This window comes from Pelmatolapia mariae, linkage group LG22 (genome assembly GCF_036321145.2).
Source record: "Pelmatolapia mariae isolate MD_Pm_ZW linkage group LG22, Pm_UMD_F_2, whole genome shotgun sequence".
NCBI classification, from domain to species: Eukaryota; Metazoa; Chordata; class Actinopteri; order Cichliformes; family Cichlidae; genus Pelmatolapia; species Pelmatolapia mariae.
In genome coordinates, this window is record NC_086245.2 from 26,525,541 (window position 1) to 26,549,220 (window position 23,680).

Sequence of the window (23,680 nt, forward strand, 5' to 3'; positions counted from 1 at the left end):
GCACAGCTACGATAGGTAGAGTACAAGAGGTCAAACACAGGCAGCAAAATTGTAATGATAAGCGAATTAGGTCTGATTTTACGGTTAATTTGAAGTTGGCTAACACTTCTGCTTTATAGTCTTCCTGTCATAAGCCCAGAAGTGCAATTTCTGATCATTATCACAGCTAATGATCAGGAATGAGATCCAGTGTAAAAAGTAAATAAATAAAAAGATTTTTTATGTTATTCTTTTCTACAGTGTGTATCATTTAACCATCTCACCTTAAACAAACTTTGCACTGTCTTTAACACATCCATCTACAGATGTCCACTACCTGCCATATTCGGGTAACCACACTTGGCCATACAGAGGGAACACTGTGTCTAGGAACTAGCCGAGGAGACAAGGACGGGTGATTACAGTCTGTCCTTACCATGAATGTTAGAAACGTCTTATCAGCTGCAGTAAATGAAAGTAGGCCAATGCAGGGGCCAGGCTGAGGACACAGCAGATGGAAGTGGGTCTTTAGGATGTTTGAGAGCGTAGCAGGGACATTAAGAAAGCTCCCAGATGTGACATTAGCTCAAAAAACAAACCAACAAATCAGCAGAGGTTGAATAAGCTGTAACTTTTATTGCACATTCCTGTTTGGTCTTGCAATGACCTTTCACCTTTTTGAACTTGTAAGACCTCGGTCTGGACTAAACACTCAAGTCAGAAGTGGGACGAAGTGACCCAGGGTAACTCATCACAGGTCAGATTCCCTTAAGAAGTTTGATTTGAAGCATAGGGAGGTCACACTGAGCTCCGATCTGTGACTCGTGGGACTTCAGATGTTTGTGTTGACTGCATTACCCACAAACCAAATCGCTGTTTAGAGAGCAGGATCAATGGGGAAAGGGACAGTAGTGACATCATGGAGGGCACCAGAAAGTATTCAAGGGAGCACCATGTCACTTTCTTGACTCCACTTTGATGCACTCCCAAAAATACTCCCTTTATAATCTCGAGGCTTCACTGCCTTCTGTCCTTCTTTGCTGCCTGTACCCGCCCTCCACCCCAGCCCCCTCCCCAAATCTCTGATCACACAAATACATAGGCTATCATTCTTAGTAGGTTTTTTTTTTCTTCTCGTTTTCTTGTGACAGTACCTGCAACATGCTTCAAATCTTCATTTTGGCAAACCACAAATAAATTAAAACACAAACATTCATATAACACAATGTGACATTTTTAGGACGCTTAGAAAGAAAAGAAAAATACATACAGTACAGAACCAAAAAGAGAGAGAAAAAATATATACCAAGAAAAGAGAAGCATTTGCATTTTTTTTGTTTTTTTTCCCATATTTTTCTCACTTTTCTTGAAAAAAAAAGAGATACAGTAGCTAGCTACCAATCACATCACATGCAGATATATTACAACAGTTCACCCAGTTAGTGTCTGCAAACTACCGATCTAAACTATATCACAAAAGTATTCTCTTGAAACCAGCAAACACTCAGCTGTTTGAGATATTTTGTCATAATAATTCAGTTTACAGTTTTCTCTGCTGACAAAGCCGAGAGATCACTATACGACCGACCCTGAAATGACTAGCCAAATTCAAAAGAGGACTAACGCGCTTTCGTACATGATCACATACCAGATGGTGATGGTGATGTTTCTGTTTCTTTATTATTATTTTTTTCATGATGGGAGTGTGACACACATATGTGCTCACACGTGCACTCCAACCCAGACTTGCTGTCGACCGCGACTCGAAGGGAGCGTCGGGACGAGATATGACCTGATCCGAATGCGGCACGCTGGCTCTGCGATTTTTGAAAATCCCATGGTCGAGGACCACTGAGCTGGGAGCTGGCTCCAGTACCCCTCACCTGCCTGCCTTCACCTTGCCAAACCCCCATCCCTCCAAAAATTAAGGCAGGAGAAGAAAGTGACAAAATGTCAGAGCCGAGCGGGAGCTCTGACACCGTCCATCCGTGTGCCCTCGCGGCTCTCCTCTAATGAGGCTCTGCTGAAATGTCAGACCAATTAGCAGCCTTCCCTCTGACATTTAACTGGTGGCAAGCAAAACAAACAGAGCCCACTGGACAGAATGGAGAGATAGCTAGTCTGCGGCTAGCGGCCCCCTCGGCTGATTGAGACCGACGCTGTTGCAGCCGTACAGTTAACAGTAGATATATACTACGTCCTTTTAAAAAGGTTGGAGCTCTATGCCTCTTAAGTAATCACGGCCGTCTTCGGCCATTTTCAATCCACCTGACATTTCCAAGAAGCGGGCGGCGGTGATCAAAGCTCTCGCGATTGCCTCCCATCTCTCTGTTCTCCTGCCTTCGGTCTCTTACTTTCAGCAGACATCAATCCGGCGGGCTCTGAAGCGCACTCAATTTAAAGCACCACCCCAGCACGCCATCCTGTCTGTCTTCATTTCTAGGTGTTACCGCCGAAGGCCGCAGGTGTACGCTCCAAGTGTGTGAGCTGTGCAAAACGTCTGGGCGAGGCAAAGCGTATTTTCTGCCGACCTTTTCTCCATCGCGTGCATCCAATAGAGGGACGAGGCTGTGTGCGCGCAGATATTTGGTCACAGCTACACGTGTGTTTTACGCTAATAACAATCGGGAGCTGACATCGACGGCGGGACAAGAAGGCAGGTAATCTAGCAAAAAGCCAGCACTCCCTTCAAGTCTTAGTGTCATTCACAGTAAATCATATTTTTCTCTGTTAAAAGTGTTGTCTCCCTTACTCACACGCACACACATACACACACGTACTGAGGCCTAGCCTTCAGCTGTACCATCTGGTATCTAAATCGCGAGAATTATAGTCTTCATTCCTCTCCTATACACACACACACACACTAACAAGAACATGAGAGAGAGAGAGAGAGGTGACTGAGTGTCATTCTATTTATCATACATACAGTAGTTACTGCATAAAGCAGCATGTGACTCTTTTTCTCCATTAAAAATCAATATCCATCTACGCAACAGTGAGCTCTAAATTTAGCCACAAGAGATGGAGAGAAGGAAACAAAGCGAGCTAAAGAAAGAAACAGATAGAGAGAGCGAGAGAGAAAGAGAGAGCACAGCTCCATGTAAATTACAATCTTCATGTTGCGTTGAACTGTGAGCAACGGCACAGTCAAAAGAAAGGGGAAATGAAGGTGCGAATGAGTGAGTTTAAACGTCAGTGCGCTGCCCTTCTATTAAACATTAACAGCTTCATTTATATGTAAATGACCCGACAGCTACAGAGAGAGAGATGGCGGGACGTAATGCCAGTTCAAGAGAAGAAAGGAATGAGGGATGGAAAAGGGAGGGGAGAATGGGGGCGGGATTGCAAGGACAGGAGAGGGAGATGAGTCTCCTTCATTCAGTAGTCTTTCACATGGGTGGAAAAGTCCACACTGTCCGATTTGTCCCACTGCACATGCATGCGTGTGCATTTCAAAAGAGAAAAAAAATCCACCCACAGTAGAGCACACTCCGATGCACGTGGACTCCCAGCGGATGTCCAATGCAGCGACATACACATACACACACACACCCACCTACCCACCCACACACTCGCAAGCAAACACTGCCCTCTCAGGTCTTTCCTAAACAGGGGAAAGAATCCCTGGGTGAGAGGAAGGTGAAGCAAAAGTTGTTTTCTAGGTGTAGGTGGAGTGACGGTGATGACTGGATGTCAGCTCTTCTGGAGATGGTGATCAAAATCCAAAATAACAAAAATAATTAAATAACACATAAAACCAGAAAAATAAAATAAAATCTTGAGTGAAACAGCGAAAGGTGAAAATGAGAGATTGTTGAGTTAGCGTGGTGTGTCGTTTTGCGTGTCGGGGCTAGCTGGGTTTGTCCGGCTAGCGCGGGGGTCGGAGGGACGGTGCCGGGACATTCAGCCGTCAGAGACGGGCGGAGACACCCAGCCGTACTTCTCGTGGGTCTTCACCAGGGATTTGAAGGTAGCCTCGGCTTCCTTGCGGCTGAAAGCTTTCTTAGATTTTCCAGCTTTCCTACATATACGGCCCTGCGACAGATAAAGAAACAAAGGGAAAGGAAAGGGTGGGGGGGCAAGGTTAGCTCCATGTGTAAAAGATTAGTAAAATACAGAAGCGATTAAACAGCCGACTAATGAGGAGTCTGAACACATGACGTTTGTCATTTTAGGCATGATGGACACAGACATTAGTGTTGTGTAATTTAATTTCAATGAGCGACACCATGATAGTGGTGTAGCAAAACTTTAAATTGTCTCGGTATTAGAGCTGGGGGGAAAAAACTTGATATAGCATAATAACACAGTATTTTGTGTGGCTATTCTGTATACTGAGACACCAAATATCGACATTTTAATAAATAAATGAAAATAAGCTGGGAACACTACTAACAAAGGTTCATGTCATGCACCAAATTTGATAATATCAACCGAAAAAGCATCCAAACTGGACACACTTAGCTTGAAACATTACTTCCTAGTTTAGAGCTAATTGCTCAGTCACACAAGTAAAACAGGAAAGCAACATTATTGAAAAAAACAAACCAAACAAAAACCAAAAATAGCAAACCGGTGGCTACTGGTGATTTTATTGAACATTTTCACATTTTGATATCAGTTGCAGCTTCAAGTAAATGGTTGCATAGAGCTTGAGGGTGTTGCACACTTATGACCAATTTTGATCTCAGGCGATTTCAGAGGTCATCTGATTGGAAACAACCATTCTGCAATCAGTTGACTTGGAGTGACTGCAATTACCCTCTGAGAGACTGTCAAAGGTTTGCAAATAATTGCTGTCTGATTTTCAAATGCAGACAGATAGCCAACATGTTGCCATCAGTCTGAGTGAGTCTTTGTCAATAAGCACAACCAAGGGGACTTGAGTAGCTGTTACCTCATTGTATTCTGTCTATATTCCTATTGAACAGATGGTTGCTCAGTGCAAATGTAATAAGTCCATGTAGACAGCAACAGATGTTATTTTCAACGATTTATGGAAACATTTGATATGTTTTACTGACAGTGTTGGTATGCATGTGTATCGCATTTTATATCAAAAAAGTCAAATAACTTATTGGACAAAACAGATATTAAAAAAACTACATATTTTGAACCCAAATCACAACATTTTCCTAAATCTAATCAAGCTGTTTTTTATGCGTACATGTTACCAACATGTGAAACCTAATTTAATCAATGAAGGCAAAGTTGTGACTTCACCATGCCTCTAATTAAAGTAACTCAACGGAAGAGGATTTGAGCCACTGGGAAAAAAAAGAAAAGTGGCACATCTTTTTTTTTTCTTTTCCAGAATTCTGAGAAAAAAGAATTCTGAGAAAAAAGTCAGAATTGAGACTTTTTTCTGAGACTAAAGTCAGAATTCTGAGAAAAAAGTCAGACTCTTTTCTCAGAATTCTGACTTTAATCTCAGAAAAAAGGGTCAAATTCTGAATTCTGACTTTTTTCTCAGAATTCTGGAAAAGACGAAAAAAAGCCATGCCCACTTTGTTTTTTTCCCCGTGGCCCTAATCCGCTTCCATGTAACTCTGCCTTTGCCGCTCTTTAAAAGAAAACTACTGTGTATCTCTGTGATGCTAGCAGCAGTATTTCCTGCTACAGAATGAGAACATTAATATACAAGATATATGAGCCATATTTTAGCCATAATTTTGAACAGAAACAGGCTTGCTGCTGTTTTGTTTGATATTTTATATTAAACTAAGCTGGCCAGCTGCAGCCTCACACTGTATTTAACGTGTTCGTGTTATTTTGTGTCCCGTTTCACACTCACTGCCAAAAAGTAAATATTTATTGGTTCCTGCCAAGATGTGCTTCTGATATTATTTTGTCGTAAATGTAGACTATTAAAAAGGTGTGTCTTCAAATGTAAAGAAATTATATATCCGTCAGTGTGTTGATTTTTTAAATAGCGATATCGATTTACAAGCTGCTGGCATAGGTTGCACTCACGTATTCACTTTCTGATGGCTAAAGTGCAGGCTCTGCCAAAGACACTACTTTCATGCAGTACATTTGTTTGACTGGCTCTCTGTCTAGAGGAAACATCCAAATTATGAATGGCTTTTCACTAAATTGGATAGATCCAGAGCTATAAAGCTATTGATTAGACGTCAGCCATGACCTAAATCTAGGATCTTTGCCATTAGGTGGCAAATCTATTTTTGTTCAACAGTATAAAACTTACGGAAGCAGAGGCTTTCTTCTTTAATGTATTTTGATAGCTGTTATTTTTTTAAATAAAATATTTTCATGTTCTTTTTTTTATGACAGAAGTTCTACATTACATTTTTAATAAGCATGCGCAAGCCAAGTGTAGCACCACAAAGCTAGCCTTGATGACACTGACGATAAAATTCAGAAGATTGTTGTAACATAATAGACATTTACATATTTTTTTTGACCAAGTTAAAAGAAAAAAAAATGATTTAAAGCTAGAAGATTTTAAGTTTATGATGACAGAAAATTTTAAAAAGCAGCTATTAGCAGAATGCAACAGTTTAATATGTCAGCAAACTAAACTCAACATCTAATAAATAATACACATAGGAAAAAAGGACTTTTAGGAATATCAACAAAAATCTATGCGAAAACTGACGTAAACCTTTCAGTTTATTTCCCTCCAGCTGTTTGTGATATTATCGCAAGTCCAATTCATTGCAGATGAAAGAAATCCTTGATTTATGGTATAATTTTTGCCTGTGCATATTCATTTTGATTTTTAAAAAGCAGAATATAATTTTGCAAAACTTCAAAAGGAAGCACATATCAATACTTTGTGATTTGGATATACAACGTCAGATCAAAAGGTTCATAATTGTCAGCAGTCTTGTCAAACGTTTTATGAAAACAGTTTTTTGAAATCTTTCCAAACCATACACAGAAAGACAGAAACGCAGCCCACACATGCACATGGATGAAGTTGATGGTGAATGCATAGCCGCAGGAGGGATGCTGACAAGACAGATAGTCTGAAAGCAGGTTGACCAACAACAGATCAATGTTTAAAGGCGGGCAAAAAAAAGCTTTTAAGACGTCAGGTTCAATCAGAAGTAAAAATACACCCTCTAGTACTCGGAGAAATGGGGAGATAAGTGAAGAGCAGAAGCACCTATGGCACTAAATGATGAAATTGTGTGTATATACGACAGAAAATATACACAAAGAGCCATTTAACTGCCTTGTGCATAATGAAAAGCACTGTGATATCTGACTTAAGGATTTTCACCAGGCACCATGCTGCTGAGGCCCTTCCTCCTTCACACGACTAATAATAAATGTGTGTGTGTGTGTGTGGAAGGGGGGATATGGAGGAAAGAAGAGTAGGCGTCAACTGAAATGATAAAGCTGCCTTTTCTGTTATTGGTAGTAAGTCTTCCCTGAAGAAAGCTGTGTAGGAGGATGAATGGAAAAAGAAACAACTCACTTAATGCTGAAAAAAAAATTTATAGGGAGACATTCAATGCCATGACACCACAGCCTGGACAAAGGTGTGACTCATACCAGTGTCACTAGCTTTTTTTTTTAATGTATTGAAATCACCTGAGAAACACGGGAGAACCACAAATTTGACTGCACAGTGGCTCTATGTACACTGGTCAAATTGTAGGTTAAATTTTGTGGTGATTCACAGGAAAATACCGGGTACTCTACACACTATGACACACTGCACCACTTCCCTTTACCCGTAGCATTGTTCTTGGCAGGGAGGCACCGAGGCTTTCCACTGAAACCAATACTAACACAATTCCCTCACTTGGTGAGCGCCTCTGCATGCTGCAGTGCAGTGCAGAAAAATTATACACCCATAGCCGGAACATTAATCCGTCAGGTATACTACGCTTCTGTGGAGTCAGTTTTCTGCAGTTAAGGACGGTTGTCATTGTTGTAGAAAAATGACATCCGAGAGCCTGAACAAAGTGGCCGTGGTCTTTTTTTTCAGTATTCCTTTTTCAGTCTGCTGCTTAATTGAATAGTTTTGGGAATTGGGCTTGTTTGAGTTCTTTCCAAGAGTAAAAAAAGAAGATTAATACTTCTCTGCATACAGTTTGTGAAGCAACAGCTAGTGGCTAGCTAGTTTAGCTTAGCACAAACACTGAAACATGCTAACATGCTTCTTTAAGACCTCAGAAACTCACCAATTATCTTCCTTTTAATTGGTACAAAACATTAATAGCAGGGGTGTCAAACATAAAGCCCAGAGGCAGAATCAGCCTGGTGAGCACTCCAATCCAGCCCAGTGGACAGCTTAAGAAAATGTGAAGTGCATAGATTTTTGAAATTGTATTTTCTTGCCCACCCAACCCCGTTGCCAGTCATACTACACTACAGATAAACAATAAAAATATATTATAAATGTGAATATAATAACTACAGGACAGTCTGAGCAATAAATTACCAGAAGTTAGAAGTACTTGCAATTAACAGTCATTTTTGTTAAGGAATATGTTAGCAGTTGGGCCATACTATGCCAACACTTTTTAGTAATTTACCTACACAAACACACACAAACCCTCTATGAGTTGCTTCAGTTAATATGAGTTACATGATTAGTACTTGTGGTCCTATTTTAACTTGTGTGTTAGCAAAAAACATCGAGAAAGAAAAGCATTCATTTTTGGAGCTTGCATTCGACGTCGTGTTCCCATGTAGCACTGTCTTACTCAAGGAGTCAAAAGATATCAGGTCGTGCTACTTTTTCTGCCTCATCACCAGCATTTAAATTTAAAGGGGACCTAATGGACCTTTGGAACCTGTGAAAATGGTCATGTCCTTAAACAAGATGCTGAATTTAGGACTACACTTCTAAATTGCAAATCCAACATTAATTCTCAGCTCCCCTGACATCTGGTGAACCGTAACCGTGCGCTATGCATACTTGCTCGGCTATTCTGGGTCAAAAGTGATGCCGGGGATAAAGGGAGGTGAGGTGGTAACACTGAATGATCTGGAGATTAGGGTTAGAGTTTCCATTCCTGTAGCAACAGTGGCCTCATTTCACTGCGAGGCTTAGCGACACTCACTCTGCCTCTACGTTTGTCACTCTGTCTCTCCAGCAGACACGTTTAAAAAAACCTCGTCCGATTACTTTCATCAGTCTTGACATCGATCCCAATTAGAAATGTCCATTATGACAAGTCATTTAATCTCATATTGAAACACTTGAAATGAAATCAGACAGCTGAAACCAAGGAGAATGCGGCTGATCTCATCTGAAGATTGAAGACAATCGTGATTTTTAAAGCTGATTAGCGCTTTGGTAGAAGAAACTTTACCATCACGGTGAATTTTTTTTTCGTTCCACTTGTTTTGAAGAACTGAATGCATGACTCACCGGGTGACTCACTCAGATGAGATATTATACGCAATGTTGCCTTGGGATTTGTTTTCTGTTTCTCTTTTACTAAAAAAACCCACTTTAAAGGACATTCTCTTCTTTTCTCAGACAATGGATCAACACATCCTTTAAAATGTAAAACAAACCGACAGGGTTTCACCTGATCAGCTCTTCCTGAAACCTGCTCAGCTTCCCTCTGCTGCCAGAGGCCTGAATACAGATTACCCAGGCTGACAAGCACAAATAATGTTCCGGTTGGCTTCTGTCAGGGAGGTGGGAGGTGTTATTCTCTTTTGAAATCACATGCAGACTCATTATCCATGCGTCCCGCCATTTAGTTGCTGTCCCCACATCAAAATACCGGGTTACTTCCTTGGATGGATATGTTAAAGGAAACCGGCTATTGTTAAAGAGGTGAGATTACCATGGAGATCGATGGCAAAGGAGAAGCTATCCCAAAGTGAACTGATTGGTTTGGATGTTATGTGGAAGAATTTGTGAGCAAATGAGCTGCTTTTGTGTGTCTGTGCGAGACGAAATAAAGAAAGTCTGCAGCCACCAGCCCGAAATACTCAAAGCGCAAAGAGGAAGTGTGTGAATGGGAGACTGTGAAATGTACACTGGTGCACAAGCCTGTATTAAAGGTTTTTGACTCCAGTATGAAACAGGGAAATTGAGTGTCAATTACCTCTATTGTGCTTGCAGTCATCTGGGAGAAAGTCACAGTGTGACACAGGCAACGATGGACGGAGAGGAAGTAAAGAAAAGTCTGCTCGTGAGAGAACCAGTGGGCAATCAAATGGGTGTGTGCCTGTCTGGGTGAGTGCCCCGGGCCTATGCAGCGCCATGTCAGTGTTTATCTATTTCAGCTAAGCACTCGCTCATTGAGAGAGACACACTTGTGTAGAGTGGCTGCCGCGTAATAGAGATCAGTCAATGGGCAGACCAGGGAAGGCCCCAGTGATGTTGGGAAGCAGCTTTGAGGCCTGGGGGGGGGGATTACATAACACAGACATGTGCTAAAAAGTGTTGGGATAAACAAACGGGGATCAGTGCCATCAACATCATCCTCAAAGGGGAGCCCAGTGGGACTGATGGCGAGGTCAGTAAAGGGTAAATGATTGCTAGTTTCACCAGTCTGGGTTCCTCAATCTGCACACAATCACACACTACGTAATGCTGGCAGCAGTGTAAGAGCGCAAATCACAGAAGACGGGATGTTTTAAAGGGGAATTTCACTGATTTTACACACAAAGTTCCGCTTTCTCATCACGGGGATGATGACGGATTCTGTGAAAACAGCATTTTCAGATTCCAGAGGGCTAAACAAACAACCTGATGATGTCATCTGTGCTATCTGAGGGTTGTCTAAGCCTAACACGGACAGCGGAGTAAAATATCTCTTGCTTGGAGAGTTCTTTTTCATAAATTATATATTTTTTGTAAAATCCTGTGGTTCCCACATCTCTAGTAAAATGACATTAACAGTGAAACTGTTGGAATAGGCCTTTAATCAAGGTCTGCAAGTGATGACTCTTATCATTTATCAATTATGCTTCAATCCAATTAATTAATTGTCCAACCTTGACTGATTTAGTTAAAATAATGCAGGTTAAAACTACATTTGACAGCAAAATACACAATCCTCTTTTCAAGAGCATAGAAACTGTGTAAAGGTAAATCCTTCATTCAATTGAAAAAACAGGGTGAAAAATAACAAAGAAATTCTCTAAATTTTTAAAAATGTATCCAGTATGTATGACCAGTACTGTGACACCCCTTGTTCCTTTTTATTTTGTTTCCAACGAGCCAGAATTTCTTATAAGTTTTTAAAGAGCTGTTGAGCAATAGTTCTCTAGGATTTCTGAAGTTCGTTTAAAGCTTTTCTTTGAACATTGGCTGCTTTTTCACTTATTTTCAGTCCACTTTTTATATCCGACCATTTTCAGAGGAATGTTTGTTTTTTGTTTGTTAAGACATCTAACACTGGCCAATATAAATGCACCGTCGTTGTGTCTAGAACCAGTTTTAAATAGTGTCCTTAGGCACTTTGCTGCTAGCAAAAACACAGCAATTTGTACCAATTTTTTTAGTTAATGCTATTAAAAAATACCAATGGTAGCACAGATTGAGAGGCATAAAATGCTATTTGATTCTAGGTGATTCCCAAAGAGCTATTAGCTGAAAACTTGGCAAAGTTTGTATTGTCCTTAAAAAAACCTGTGAAAACTGCATAAGTAGAGGACAAAAGAAGAAGTGACGGGCCTAAAAAACTATCTACAGCAGATGAACTGTATCTGAAAGTCATGTCCTTAGAAACTGGAAAAAAAAAATCCAGCAAAGACCTGACACAGGACATGAGGATTCAATCCATCCATCTGCTCTTCACTGAAGCCTGATCAGAAATGGTCCAAGTGGAAGGTTTAGGCTGTCTTGAGGTTTTTAAAATGATACACAAAAACAGTTCTGAAAATCAGTGAGAGCAGGTCCTATGTTGGTTCAAATCATCATCAACATGTACAGAGGTCAGGAGAGACGTACAACAATGAGTCTACAGCCATTGTGGAGGCTCTGTTGTGGTTTGGGGGCTGCATTTCAGTCAGTGTGTGTTGGGAATCTTGTCAAAATTGGTGAAATTATGAATGTGGAAAAGTCAAATGAGATTTTGATTTGCCTTGCAATGGCCAGGCTTTCATCTGATTGGCAGTGACTTCAGTTTTCAGCATGACAATGACCCAAACACACTGCCAGTGCAGTAAAAGTATACCTGGATAGACAATGGAACAAAATCAGGTGTTGGAGCATATGTGTTGTTATCCAGATTACATCATTTTTCAGGAAAGGTTAAACGTGCCTCCAATCCACACCTGTAGGTGTAGTTGGTTAACACATTTGCCTTCCATGTAAAAGGCCCCCTTTTTAAATAATGGGCGGAAACACCCAAGAGGTCACAGGTTAGTGTACTACTCGTCCCAGTCCCAAGTCTTGATAAATGGCAGGGTTTCATTGGGAAATGCATTTGCCATAAAAACTGTGCTAAATCAAACATGCAAATCCATCCGCTGTAGGGACCACTTGGGAAATAAAGGAGCAGCTGAAAGGACAAGGCTTATTATACAACAAAAAAATAAGGAGGCCATGAACTGCAGAGGAGCTGAAATCTTCACTTTAACCAAGAATGGGAAAACAACGGTTCACTGTCAAAACCACAGCAGTTGTTCTCCCCAGTTCCCAAAAAACTTCCTCAGGCTAAAAAGACGACATGATGCAACCCAATGGTAAACACACACGCTTGTCACAACTTTTTCAAAACTCACTGCTTGCTTTAAAAAGAGACATATTTTGTTTTACAAAACAAAGTCAAATTTCTCTTTTTATTTTTGTGTGTGCTGAATTTGGTTTTTCTTTACATTTTGCACAGTGACCCAGAGAAAGAGAGAAAATTTGGTGGAACTGCAGATTTGCTTGCAAATTAAGAGTAAAGGCATGTCTGCTTTGAGAACTTGCAAGAGAATGGATTACAGTACCATCGGTATACTGCCTGAACTCTACTACACAAACAGCAACACATCATTTACAAAATTGGATATCATTACAAAAACACCTATATTAAGCTCGATTTCCCCCCATCCCAGCTGGTGTGATGGTGTGTGCGTGTGTGTGTCTGTGCTTCCTCACGTCTGCAGGTGGAGACGCATGTATCTCTGTTGACTCTCACCTCAGCACCGTGTCACTCGTGTATCCTCTCACACTAAAAATAGGGAGGAAGCTTCTAAACTGGCCTCATCACTGTTGTCACAGGGAACCGGTGGCCAAGGACAAATAAATATATCCTGTGTATTTAGTTATTTATAGATACGCGTGTGTGTGCGTGTGTTCTGTCTGTCATGAGTAAGAGACTATTACACCTCTCTGAAAACTAGAACGGGGTACATGCGAGTGCCTGTGGAGATGTACAAAAGAGGAGAAGAGCCACACACACACACACACAGGAATAATTAATCAATATTGTTTCCATTAGCAAGCCGGATAAGGAAGACACTGCACCATAATTAGGAGACACTGCAGAGCTGCAACCTCCTCTCATCAAGCAGTAAATCAAGATGTACACACACACACACACACACACACTGCAGGCTTTTTTTTTTTTTTGCATGACCTCTCTTCATGACCTAAATGACCACAAATGACTCAGGAATGACGTTTTGTTATGTCATCAAAGGCAAAAAAAAGGGTTAGGGCAGGCCAATGCAGTGACAGTTTACATAAGGTTTAATACATCAGCAATGTCCCACTGCTGATTCCAAAAGAGCCCGAGTCAGCGAGAAGGGGGGGGGCAGAGTGTACCGATGAAAGAGCTGAAACGCATTAAAGAAAAAAACGAATCTTATCTGGGCGGAGAACAGAATATCTACTCAAACTAAACGGTTAGAGCAGGCAGATGCGTTTAGAGAAGCAGCCATTTCCGCTGGAATTGCAGAGCTGCTGCGGTGCACTGAGGATGTAAAAAAACAGATTTGACAGGATTACATAATCCAGACACTCTAAGTCACTCAGGTCTACTAGGCAGGCAACCTGCCGCCTCTGTTTTGTCCATCCACTTATCTTCTTGCCCACCATCGCGAACGATAGATTAGAAAAGCCTAACAGGACTACAGAGTTGAGTTAGACCGCGTTAGAGCATACAAAGAGACTTTTCCATCGCATGGGAGCGGGTCTTTGTTGTCAAAGGGTGCTATCACGGAGGTGACTAAAAAAAAAAAGGAAAAGGAAAAAGGGAGAGCACGGCGCAACTGCAGACGGAGAGCTGATGCATAAAGGAGACACTGCGTGAAATGGCCGCAGTAAAGTCACATAAAGATGAATAAAACTGACAATCAGGGGTTTGCTCACAGCAGAGAGGAGGGGTGTGAGGATCTAAGACATCACAGCCATGCATTGACAGAAAATGACAGAACATGCTATAAATAGGCCGGATGTAGAAAATGAACACTATTTTTTAAATAGAATGATATTGTAGTTCGGTGGGGTGTAGTTCCACGACGCAATTAAAAGAGAAATGTGCTAATTCAGCAATCTTTGTGACAAACATGCCTCGAGAAGCTTAAGCGGAGGCTGTTTTACGTTAGAAAACAAAAAATGGCCAAGAACACAGATTTTAAACTCTCTCTAAGTCTAAAGGCTGCTGCACCTGAGCGTAAAAGTGCCACAATTACGCACGAAACATCAGCATCAGTAATAGTAATAGATCTGCTACAGATGGTTGATGATATTCCAAGCAAGGACCCTCACCCAGCAGCCCCTGCTTCTCCTCACCTGTCCTTTTACGAGGCTGGCAGCAAACTGTCTCATGACGGCCTCCACCGTGTAGGCACTGGACCATCCGCGGGGGGTCAACAGCTCCATGCATATGGCCCCGCCGTCCAGCACGTAGCCGTTCTCCAACCGGGGCGTCAGGACCCGCATGAACGGGGGCGAGAAGGGGAAATTATCGGGAAAGGTGACGTTGAGCAGTATGAACTCTGTGCTGGTCTCCTTCATGTCCTGCCACAGCGCCGAGTCCTTGTCCACCTGGTGCAGCTTGACGTTCCAGTCGTACAGGTTGTCCTCCACCAGCTCCACCGTGATGAAGTTGTCTCCTAACCTCCTGATCTCCTGCAGCTCCTTCATCAGCCGTCGCGTCCGGACCTGGGTGCAGTGTTGCCGATGAGGCGGCAGCGGTGGTATCGAGGAGGCACTGGTAGCTTTACTGCCGCCTCCTCCTACGCCTCCTCCTCCTCCTCCACCGCCGCCACCACCTCCTCCCGTCTGCTGCTTCTCCTTCGCATCCTTGACCTGCTTATCCTTGCCGGACGGCTTGTCCTTGCCGTGCTGGTCCAGCTTCCTCGCTTTAATCTCCGGAGTGCTCAGGATGTTGGTCTCGTTGGCGGTCTGACAGTGTTTGCTGGTGTTGTTTTTCTGGTTTCCTTTGCTCCCCTTTAACGAGCCCTGGTGGTGCTTTGGGTCCTCGGTGTCTCGGTCGTGCAGACGGATCAGACCGATCTTTCGCAGTAGGGTGGCCATAATTTTTTTTACACACTCACGTTGCTCCGCCGATCCCCCCGCACAGGGGCGAGATTCACCCTTTCGATTGTGTTCCCGGCTAAAAGAGACGACCTTTATTGATGCCGATTATTAACCTTCTTATACCGCAATCCCCCCCTCCTCCGTTCACTGCAGCCTCAGGATGAACACAACCGGGGGGAGCCTGTGTAGTTCTCTCCTCAGTGCTTCATCTTCGACTAAAAGCAAAGAAAAACAGAGAGACAACAAATGAGTCCAGATGGACAATCGAATAAAACAGCTTTCCTCACACAGACCAGAGGAATCCAGTCATGTTTCCCACAAGTGGACGGACATCACGTCTGTGACTGCAGTTGTTCGGTGATAGGACGATGCGTTACGCAGAAGCACAGATGTGGGATATTTTAAGAGAAAGCTGCATAGTATCCATATTACCATGGCAAAAACAAGAGGCTATATGAGGAAAATCAAAGAGGCGCAGAGAGCAGAGGTAGAAAGAAAAAACACGCCATAATGCATTTCAAGGTTGCTATAGCCTGATGTAATGGACACACTAGATCCCCACAGGACATGATGTAGAATAGCGACTGTGAAAGATCAACACACACACACACACACACACACACACACACACACACACACACACACATATATATATATATATATATATATATATATATATATATATATATATAAGTAAATATGTTGACGTAACATTTTCGCTATAAGGACACACAAGCTGGTATAAACACTGTGGAATATGTTACCCCTCAGGCTAATTACCATGTCAACCAGATACAGGTCTCCATAAAGCCGAACCTGGGCACACTTAAAGTCCCGCACTGTGCATAATAAAACGAATTTCCCTTTATGTGTGTTCTCCTGCCCACAGACAAACCCACACACAAAAATTCAGCCTGTTCTTACCGTGGTCTGCTGAAATGTCCGTTTAATGTCCCGCTCTGTGTGCGTAAAAAAAAGGGAAGAAACAAAAATACCAAAAAAAAAGGAGAGAGGGTTATACCATCCAGCTGATCCGCTGTCTGCGAGAGCTGCAGCGAGGAGGAGAAGGAGAGCCTTTGATGTGTGTGTGTATGTGTGTGTGCAGCTGCGGTAGCTTCGGCTTTAATGCAGCCGAGGACGAGCCAGCCCCCGGTAATCCTTCTTCAGCCGGTCTGCTCTGCACCGGCGACGTTACATTTCAAAATAAAAGCCCCGCTTGAAGCAAACCGTGTGTGATCATGTATGAAGGGGTAAAGGCACCGTGTTCCAGCTGACGAGTGCTAGGTGCAACACAAGAAATCAGATGAACAACCTCGATTTCTTATAGTCCAGCTTATCTGCTTTTCATGGTGAATTCAAAAGCAAGGGAATAAGGAATGTGTGTGTGTGTGTGTGTGTGTGTGTGTGTGTGTGTGTGTGTGTGTGTGTGTGTGTGTAGGTGTGTGTGTGTGTGTGAATCCATTAAAAAAATATAGGGTCGGGTTTGAGGACAGTTTTCAGGTTACTAAATATTCATATTTTTATTATTATATTCCAAATTTAGCCACTGTTATGCAATGCGCCGTATTTGTTATCACAACATTGCTTCTATTTTGATGGAAAATCGATTACTTCCTGGTTTATTCTGGCTAACTTGGTGTTCTGAGAGAGGAGAGGTTAAGGAGAAGGAAGATGCCGGGATGGTGTAACGCCTGCGTCACTGGCCTTTACTTTCACTTTATGGATGCCTTTTTGTCCCCAGCTCAGTCAGCGCCAGTGTATTTTTACTCTGGGTAAAGTTGTCTTAAGCGGAGCTCAGCATTATTTCTGAGTGTAATCAGAGAAGACAAGAGTTTTTAAACAGCTTTCTTTCGCTGTCTTCTTTTTTTTGTGTGTGTGTGTAATATCTGGATCATGAGGTCATAGTGAGGTCAAGAAGATTCTTGTTCTTTCGCAAAGGTTTTAGGACCACAGATTCTGCATTGATTTGTTGAATGTGGTCAGATCTTTATGTAAGGCTCAGTTTTAGACAAACAGCCTGAGTGATCAGTGACAGCTGATTCTGGAAAAAATTAGTGAACCTCTGTGCTAATGATTTCTCCAAAGGCAACTTGAACTCAGGTGTTCCAGTTAGAAAGATGAGATGAGCTTTTTTGAGAAGCTCAAGTGTAAAAAGAAATTAAAGACTATTACAGTGAAACAGAACAGAGCTGTTTTCAATGGTGTTAATGGTGTTGGGATCACTGTCTTCTTCTTCTTTCGGCTGCTCCCTTTAGGCGTCACCACAGAGGATCATGTGGCTCCATCTCACCTCATCCCAAGCATCTTTTTTTTGTCACACCACCCCTCTGCATGTCCTCCTTCACTGAATCCATGAACCTCCTCTGTGGTTTTCCTCTTTTCCTGTTGCCTGGCAGCTCCATATTCAACATCCTTTCTCCAGTATATCCACAATCCTTCCTCTGCACATGACAAAACCATGTCAGTTTTCCAAAGAAAATTATCCCCTATTATCCCCAGCTCGGCCTCCTGTCTATTTTGTTAGTTCCACTATTGGGATAACTGTGAGGAGTCAGAAGTATGAATTTTATAGGTGCATCATAAATGAAGACATTAAAAGACTGCTACTGGAAAATCGGCTCAAACCACAGAATTTCTGTGACAATATTCTGTTTACAGATGAGACAAAAGTTTGTTTTTATTTGTTTGGAAAAAAAATGCACAGCCCTTTGTTTGCATGAAAAAAAAAACACCTACCCCAAAACCTCATCACCACTGTGACGCATAGGGGAGGTAGCATTGTGATTTGAACTGCTTTGCTACCTCAGGAAGATCTGCAAGAAGTAATTGCCATTTTTTTAAATGCTTATTATGGGGCTAACACAAAGACAGATAACTATTCACACCTACAGCAAAGTTCGAATCACTAACAAGCATGTTTTTGGAAGCAAGCTGGAGTACCCAGGGGAACACATGCATTCACAGGGACAGAAAACTCCACACAGAAAGGCCCCAGCTGACTCCAGGAAAGGCTTGCTGTGAGGCAGCACTGCTAACTGCTGTGTCAGGCTATTTTACAGTGGAATAGAGTGCACAAAATTGAGTGTGAGTCCTTGAGGAACTCTCCTATGCAGTAACAGGAAATGTTTTAAGAGTTTGTTGTTTCTAAAGACGGTTCTCTGTTATTAAAGTAGTGAGCTAAATTGCTTTTTCCAGCCTGTGCTGTGAATACTAAGTCATATATATGTAGATTGATTTGATTATTATTATTTATTTACTTTGTATTTTTGGATACCTGGGATTTTGATATGTTTGCCTGAATATAAAGTACTCAGCTATTGTTGTTTTAAAAAAGGTACATCTTTTTTGTTACTTTCAGTACCAGAATGATATGACACAGCAAAAGTACACCTGATTATTTGAGAAAATCTACAGCAATTTCAGTATAAACTGAGCTGGGCAGGTACAGTATGAACAGAGGACATTAAACATCACAAAATACACAGCACTACATGCACCGAGTAAATGTTGTGTTTACCTAGTAGTGTATAAACTGTTTAAACTCCACTAAGATAATTCATCTGGTTTTCCTCGACAAAGAAGCTAGTCTCGCGACACTTTGACGCTTTGAGCGTCATTAAACGACAGTCTGCCATTGGTTGTTACCTAGGTAACGGAGCAATAGCCGCAGCGATTGGCTGAAATACAGCCGTAAAGCACTTCAGCGTTGAGGATGTTGTAGAGTTGTAGCTAACAGTAAACAGAGATTATCTAATAAAGACAGTAATTTAAGCGGAGGCATTTTATGTGACATTTTGGTGGTTTGGTAACGATTAATGACAATGGCGGAAAAGTTCGATAACCTCGAAGAACACCTGGAGAAGTTTATCGAGAATATTCGACAGCTGGGAATCATCGTGAGCGACTTTCAGCCTAGCAGCCAGACAGGACTCAACCAAAAACTGTGAGATATGTTTCACTTTGCTGCTTCCACCGCTAAGATTTCGCAAATAAGCCCCGTGTTTACGTGTCCGGTCGTTTTTTCTCTGCAGAAATTTCATGATATCTGGGCTCCAGGACATCGAGAAGTGCCGTCAGCAGCTTCATGAGATCAACGTACCCCTGGAGGTCTTTGAGTGAGTACAGTGTGCGCTTATACTATTGTGTATGTCACCTTCTGTTACGTAAATATCTGTATTTTCGTTATATTTATGCTACTTCCGGTGCAGTGCATACTAGGTGCCGACCACTGAGCTTTAATATCGCCGTTTTTGTAACTGGGCCAAACCCTATTTAAAAAGTCCTTGATTTTTAAAATGTAATCAATTGGTTGTATTTTGGTTTGCCTTACATGCTTCATATGAGTAATTCGTTATTGATTCGAGCCCTTTTACATTCGGCATAATCGTTAAATTAATTATTTTTTCAGACCCATTGCCACAGGTGTATAAAGTCAAGCACCCAGCTGTGCAATCTGCCTTTACAAACATTTGTGAACAAATTTGTCATTCTCAATAGATAGATTAAAGGTCTCCATGGTCAAGAAGGTGCATGCAGGCCTTACATCAGCAAATACAATAACAAACATCAGGTGAAGTGGTGTACAGCACTTAGCCACTGGACTCCACTGTAGCAGTGGAAACATGTTCTGTGGAATGACAAATCATGCTTCTTTCTTGCAGTCGTATAGACAAGCCTGATTTTGGTGAATGCCGGAAAAGCAATAACCAGCCTGATTGTTTCGTGCCAATTGTAAAGTGTAGTGGAGGAGGGATAAGACTGTGTGGTTGTTTTTCTTGGATCGGCCTGGGCCCCTTAGCTCAAGTGACAGGAAATCAAAGTGCTTCAGTTTACCAGCATATTGTGGACAATTCTCCATTTCCAGCTTTGTGAAATTTTTGGAGAAGTCCCTTTTCTGTTCCAGCATGTCTGTGCCCCAGTGCACAAAGCCAGGCCCTCTCATCTAATATCAAAATCTGACACACTCCAAAATCCTGATGGAAGCCTTCCCAGAGGAATGGAAGCATCCATAGCTGCAAAGGGGCACCACCTCCATATTAATACCTGTGGATTTAGAATGAGATGTCCTAAAAGCTCCTGTAGGTGTAATGTGTAGGTGGGCCAGTACCTTTGTCCTTATAGCGTTTCAGTTCTATGCATTTGTTTTGATGCCGCTCTAATAACGAGGAATTTTTGATTACTAAAGTAAATACATAAACAAAAACAAAAATATCTCATTGCGTCATTAAAAATGTATCACATTTATTTGGCAAGTTCCTGGAGTTTTATCGAAGAAGGCTGATATATTGTATTTGTATTTGCAGATATATTGACCAAGGTCGGAACCCTCAGCTGTACACCAAGGAGTGTCTGGAGAGAGCCTTGGCGAGGAACGAGCAGGTCAAAGGGAAGATAGACACTTTGACGGTAAGAGATAGTTCCAGGGGCAGTGAGATTCCTCGGCCAATGACTTTTCAAGAATAAGCAGAGCCATCAGCACGTTTCACTGATTAAACACCCATAAGTGTGTTTAGAGTGTTTTAAAGATAAAGGTCCCATTTCATTGTACAAACAACCCTGTACTTGTTATACTGCTGTTTGTTAAGGCAGCCTTGTTGATCGTGATAAAATAATATCCTTGGACAAAGTGCTTAAAAGTTTTTTTGGGGGGTTTTTCTGCTTCAGTAAAAACTCTGTCCCAGTTACTTGTTCACATAAAAAGACACGAGACAGATTTATTTTGGACAGTACTTGTTGGATCGTAACTCACTAGTTATTTTTTATACATAAAGTATTTATACATCAGCACTAAAGCAACTTCCACTGTCATATTTCTGTTTTATTACAGAAGTTCAAGAGCCTTTTGGTTTCCGAGCTCAGCAAAGTTTTTCCAGAGGAGATGGCCAAGTATAAGGCTATACATGGAGAAGATGCCCCCTCCTAGTGACTACTGTACCATGCCAACCCCCTCCTCCGACCTCCGACCTGTGACTGTTGAGATGAAAAGCCGGAGTGAAGATTTACCATGCAGGATGTGGCTGCCCGCATGAATGCTAATTGTTACTTTATGTATGATGTGATGCTGTCACCGATCCCGAAGGAGAGGGTGTAATTTTTGCTCGGCACCTTGATTCAGCCATTCCCCGTCCTTTCCTTACATTTAAACTTCACGTTACAGCTCGAGTTACAAATCGAAGGCAAGGGGAAAAGAATCAGTTGCTGCAAAGGTACACATTTATTCTGAAGCCTAATATTTTTCCAGGAAAAATAAACACACTTCCAAACCTCCTGCCTGACTCTGCTTTAGGGAATTTATCCCATCAGATGTACATACAGTCTATTTATACTCCAACTCTCTATGTTTTACAATGCATCCTAAACATTGTTCAACATCTCTTTGTACCACACACAGTTTATGATGATTTGTATTAAGCTCAGGTTTATACTGGCCGTGATAACTGAATGCAAATGCAAGGTAATTCTATGCCTGATCACTTAGGATGGTCAGAAATGAGTCTGCTCTGTATTTGTAACTTTGTATAATAAAATTTGTAAATAAATGATCCTTTTGGATTTTTCGTCTTTTGTCTGTTTTGTTAGTTTGAGACATTTTGGGTTATAATTTTGCAGAAAATGTTGGAGCAAATTATGTTTTTATCTTTGAAATAAAGGCATCTTTATTGATAAATGTAAGTGTCATGAATACATTTTTTTTTTTTAGTGAAATTTTCTCATTAATCTGTAATCAATCAGCTGTGTGGAATTTGGCTTAAAATCCTGGGACTGCAATAAAGTACTAAAACGTGAGCAATTGTGTCAGTGGGACACGTGTGTGCACACGATAAAGTATCAGTGACGTCTTTGGAGCCATATCAAGTATCACTTCCAGAGCATCATGTGCAACTACACGGCCTGGATAGGAGTGTGACACACGTAGACATGCTGTAGAAGCAGACGGGGTGCGTCATTTGGCAGGTCGCAGCCCGACACGCCTCGTCCTGCTGGGGCTTAACCACAGCGTCACGCCCTTGTGCCCCTGGAGGCCAATACTCTGAGGCCGAAGGAGGGAAATGAGCTCTGTTATTGGTTTGTGATATATGCTGCGGGGTAATACTGCCAGCCCTCTTTCTTCGCCAGCCATCCCTGCAGATTTCTCAACACGTGTCTCATTTACTGAGGACTCAGCCTCCACTTTTTCAGGGCAAACAGTATTATTATGCTGAGAACCCATTTCTGTTTGGTTTCTCAGCTTAAGATTGTTGTATTTACTGTAAGAATGACTATGCAAAATGCAATTTTCTCATCGCAAATAATCATTGTTAATTCCGTTCAGTTCAATTCAGTTCAGTTTTATTTATATAGCACCAAAGCACAACAACTCTGTGATCAAACACTTGGCAACAGTAGGAAGGAAAAACTCCCTTTTAACAGGAAGAAACGTCTGGCAAGAACCAGGATCACACACGTTTGCTGAGGATATTGTAAAAACAGTAACATATGACGAGAATACAAAGGAAAGCATTAGTCACTCTATGCCTTGTTTAGCCAGTATTAACACAACAGTAGACTGATGATAACACAGTAAACTGTGTTGTTAATCAGATCCACTTATAATTGAGAAATGAATGTGTCCAAGGTTAGAAACTGTTATTACAGGTCTTTTATTTTTTTTACTTTTTACATTTAAATAAAAGACAAAATGTGGCTAAGGGCTTAATTCCCATGTAATTAAATGGAATTTCAAGGCATTTTATTTGCAATTTAAGTATAATTACATTAACCCTACACATGCTTTTTTTGTTTTTTAATATTTTTTGACCTTTGTCAACTTTATTTGATAGATACAGTGGAGAGAGGATAGGAAAGCAAGGGCAGAGAGAGAAAGGGGAAGACATGCAGCAAAATGCTGCGGGTCGGTCGCTCTCAGCCATATCACTAATATTAGTTAAAATTTTAAGTAATGCCTTAGTAACTATACATGCATAAGTAGTAAGTTTTGCATAACTTAAGATATTTAACAGGAAAGGAGACACAAATTCTTGATTTCTTCTATTTTTGCCGAAAAAACAAACAATATTTCCCCATCTTGGATGAATCTCGCACATTTACATCATTATTTAACATTTGTTACTTTAATGGTATTCGTTACTACTTTATAGTACCCATTTAGTAGGGATTGAAAAAAACTTAAAATTTACTTAAATTTACTTACAGCATAATTTTATTTTTGTTTCTTGTAATAACCTGAAGTGTGACCTCCTTATTCTACTGTACTACTACTGTACTTTTGTAGGT

At 41.4% G+C, this 23,680-nt stretch overlaps 2 protein-coding genes across 2 annotated transcripts; one reads left to right on the plus strand and one right to left on the minus strand.

Moving 5' to 3' along the window:
- Window positions 1-595: 595 nt before the first annotated feature.
- On the minus strand, window positions 596-16,538 carry ube2ql1 (ubiquitin conjugating enzyme E2 QL1). Its single transcript, XM_065471234.1, has 3 exons — window positions 16,331-16,538; window positions 14,657-15,621; window positions 596-4,017 (listed from the first exon to the last, which is right to left on the minus strand). Exons 2-3 carry the CDS (start codon window positions 15,401-15,403, stop codon window positions 3,886-3,888), a joined length of 879 nt encoding a protein of 292 aa, XP_065327306.1. The 5' UTR covers window positions 15,404-15,621; window positions 16,331-16,538; the 3' UTR covers window positions 596-3,885.
- A 2,549-nt stretch (window positions 16,539-19,087) lies between these two features.
- med10 (mediator complex subunit 10) lies at window positions 19,088-22,022 on the plus strand. Its single transcript, XM_065469901.1, has 4 exons — window positions 19,088-19,349; window positions 19,438-19,521; window positions 20,710-20,812; window positions 21,234-22,022. The coding sequence occupies exons 1-4, from the start codon at window positions 19,222-19,224 to the stop codon at window positions 21,327-21,329; spliced, it is 411 nt and encodes a 136-aa protein (XP_065325973.1). The 5' UTR covers window positions 19,088-19,221; the 3' UTR covers window positions 21,330-22,022.
- Window positions 22,023-23,680: the final 1,658 nt, after the last annotated feature.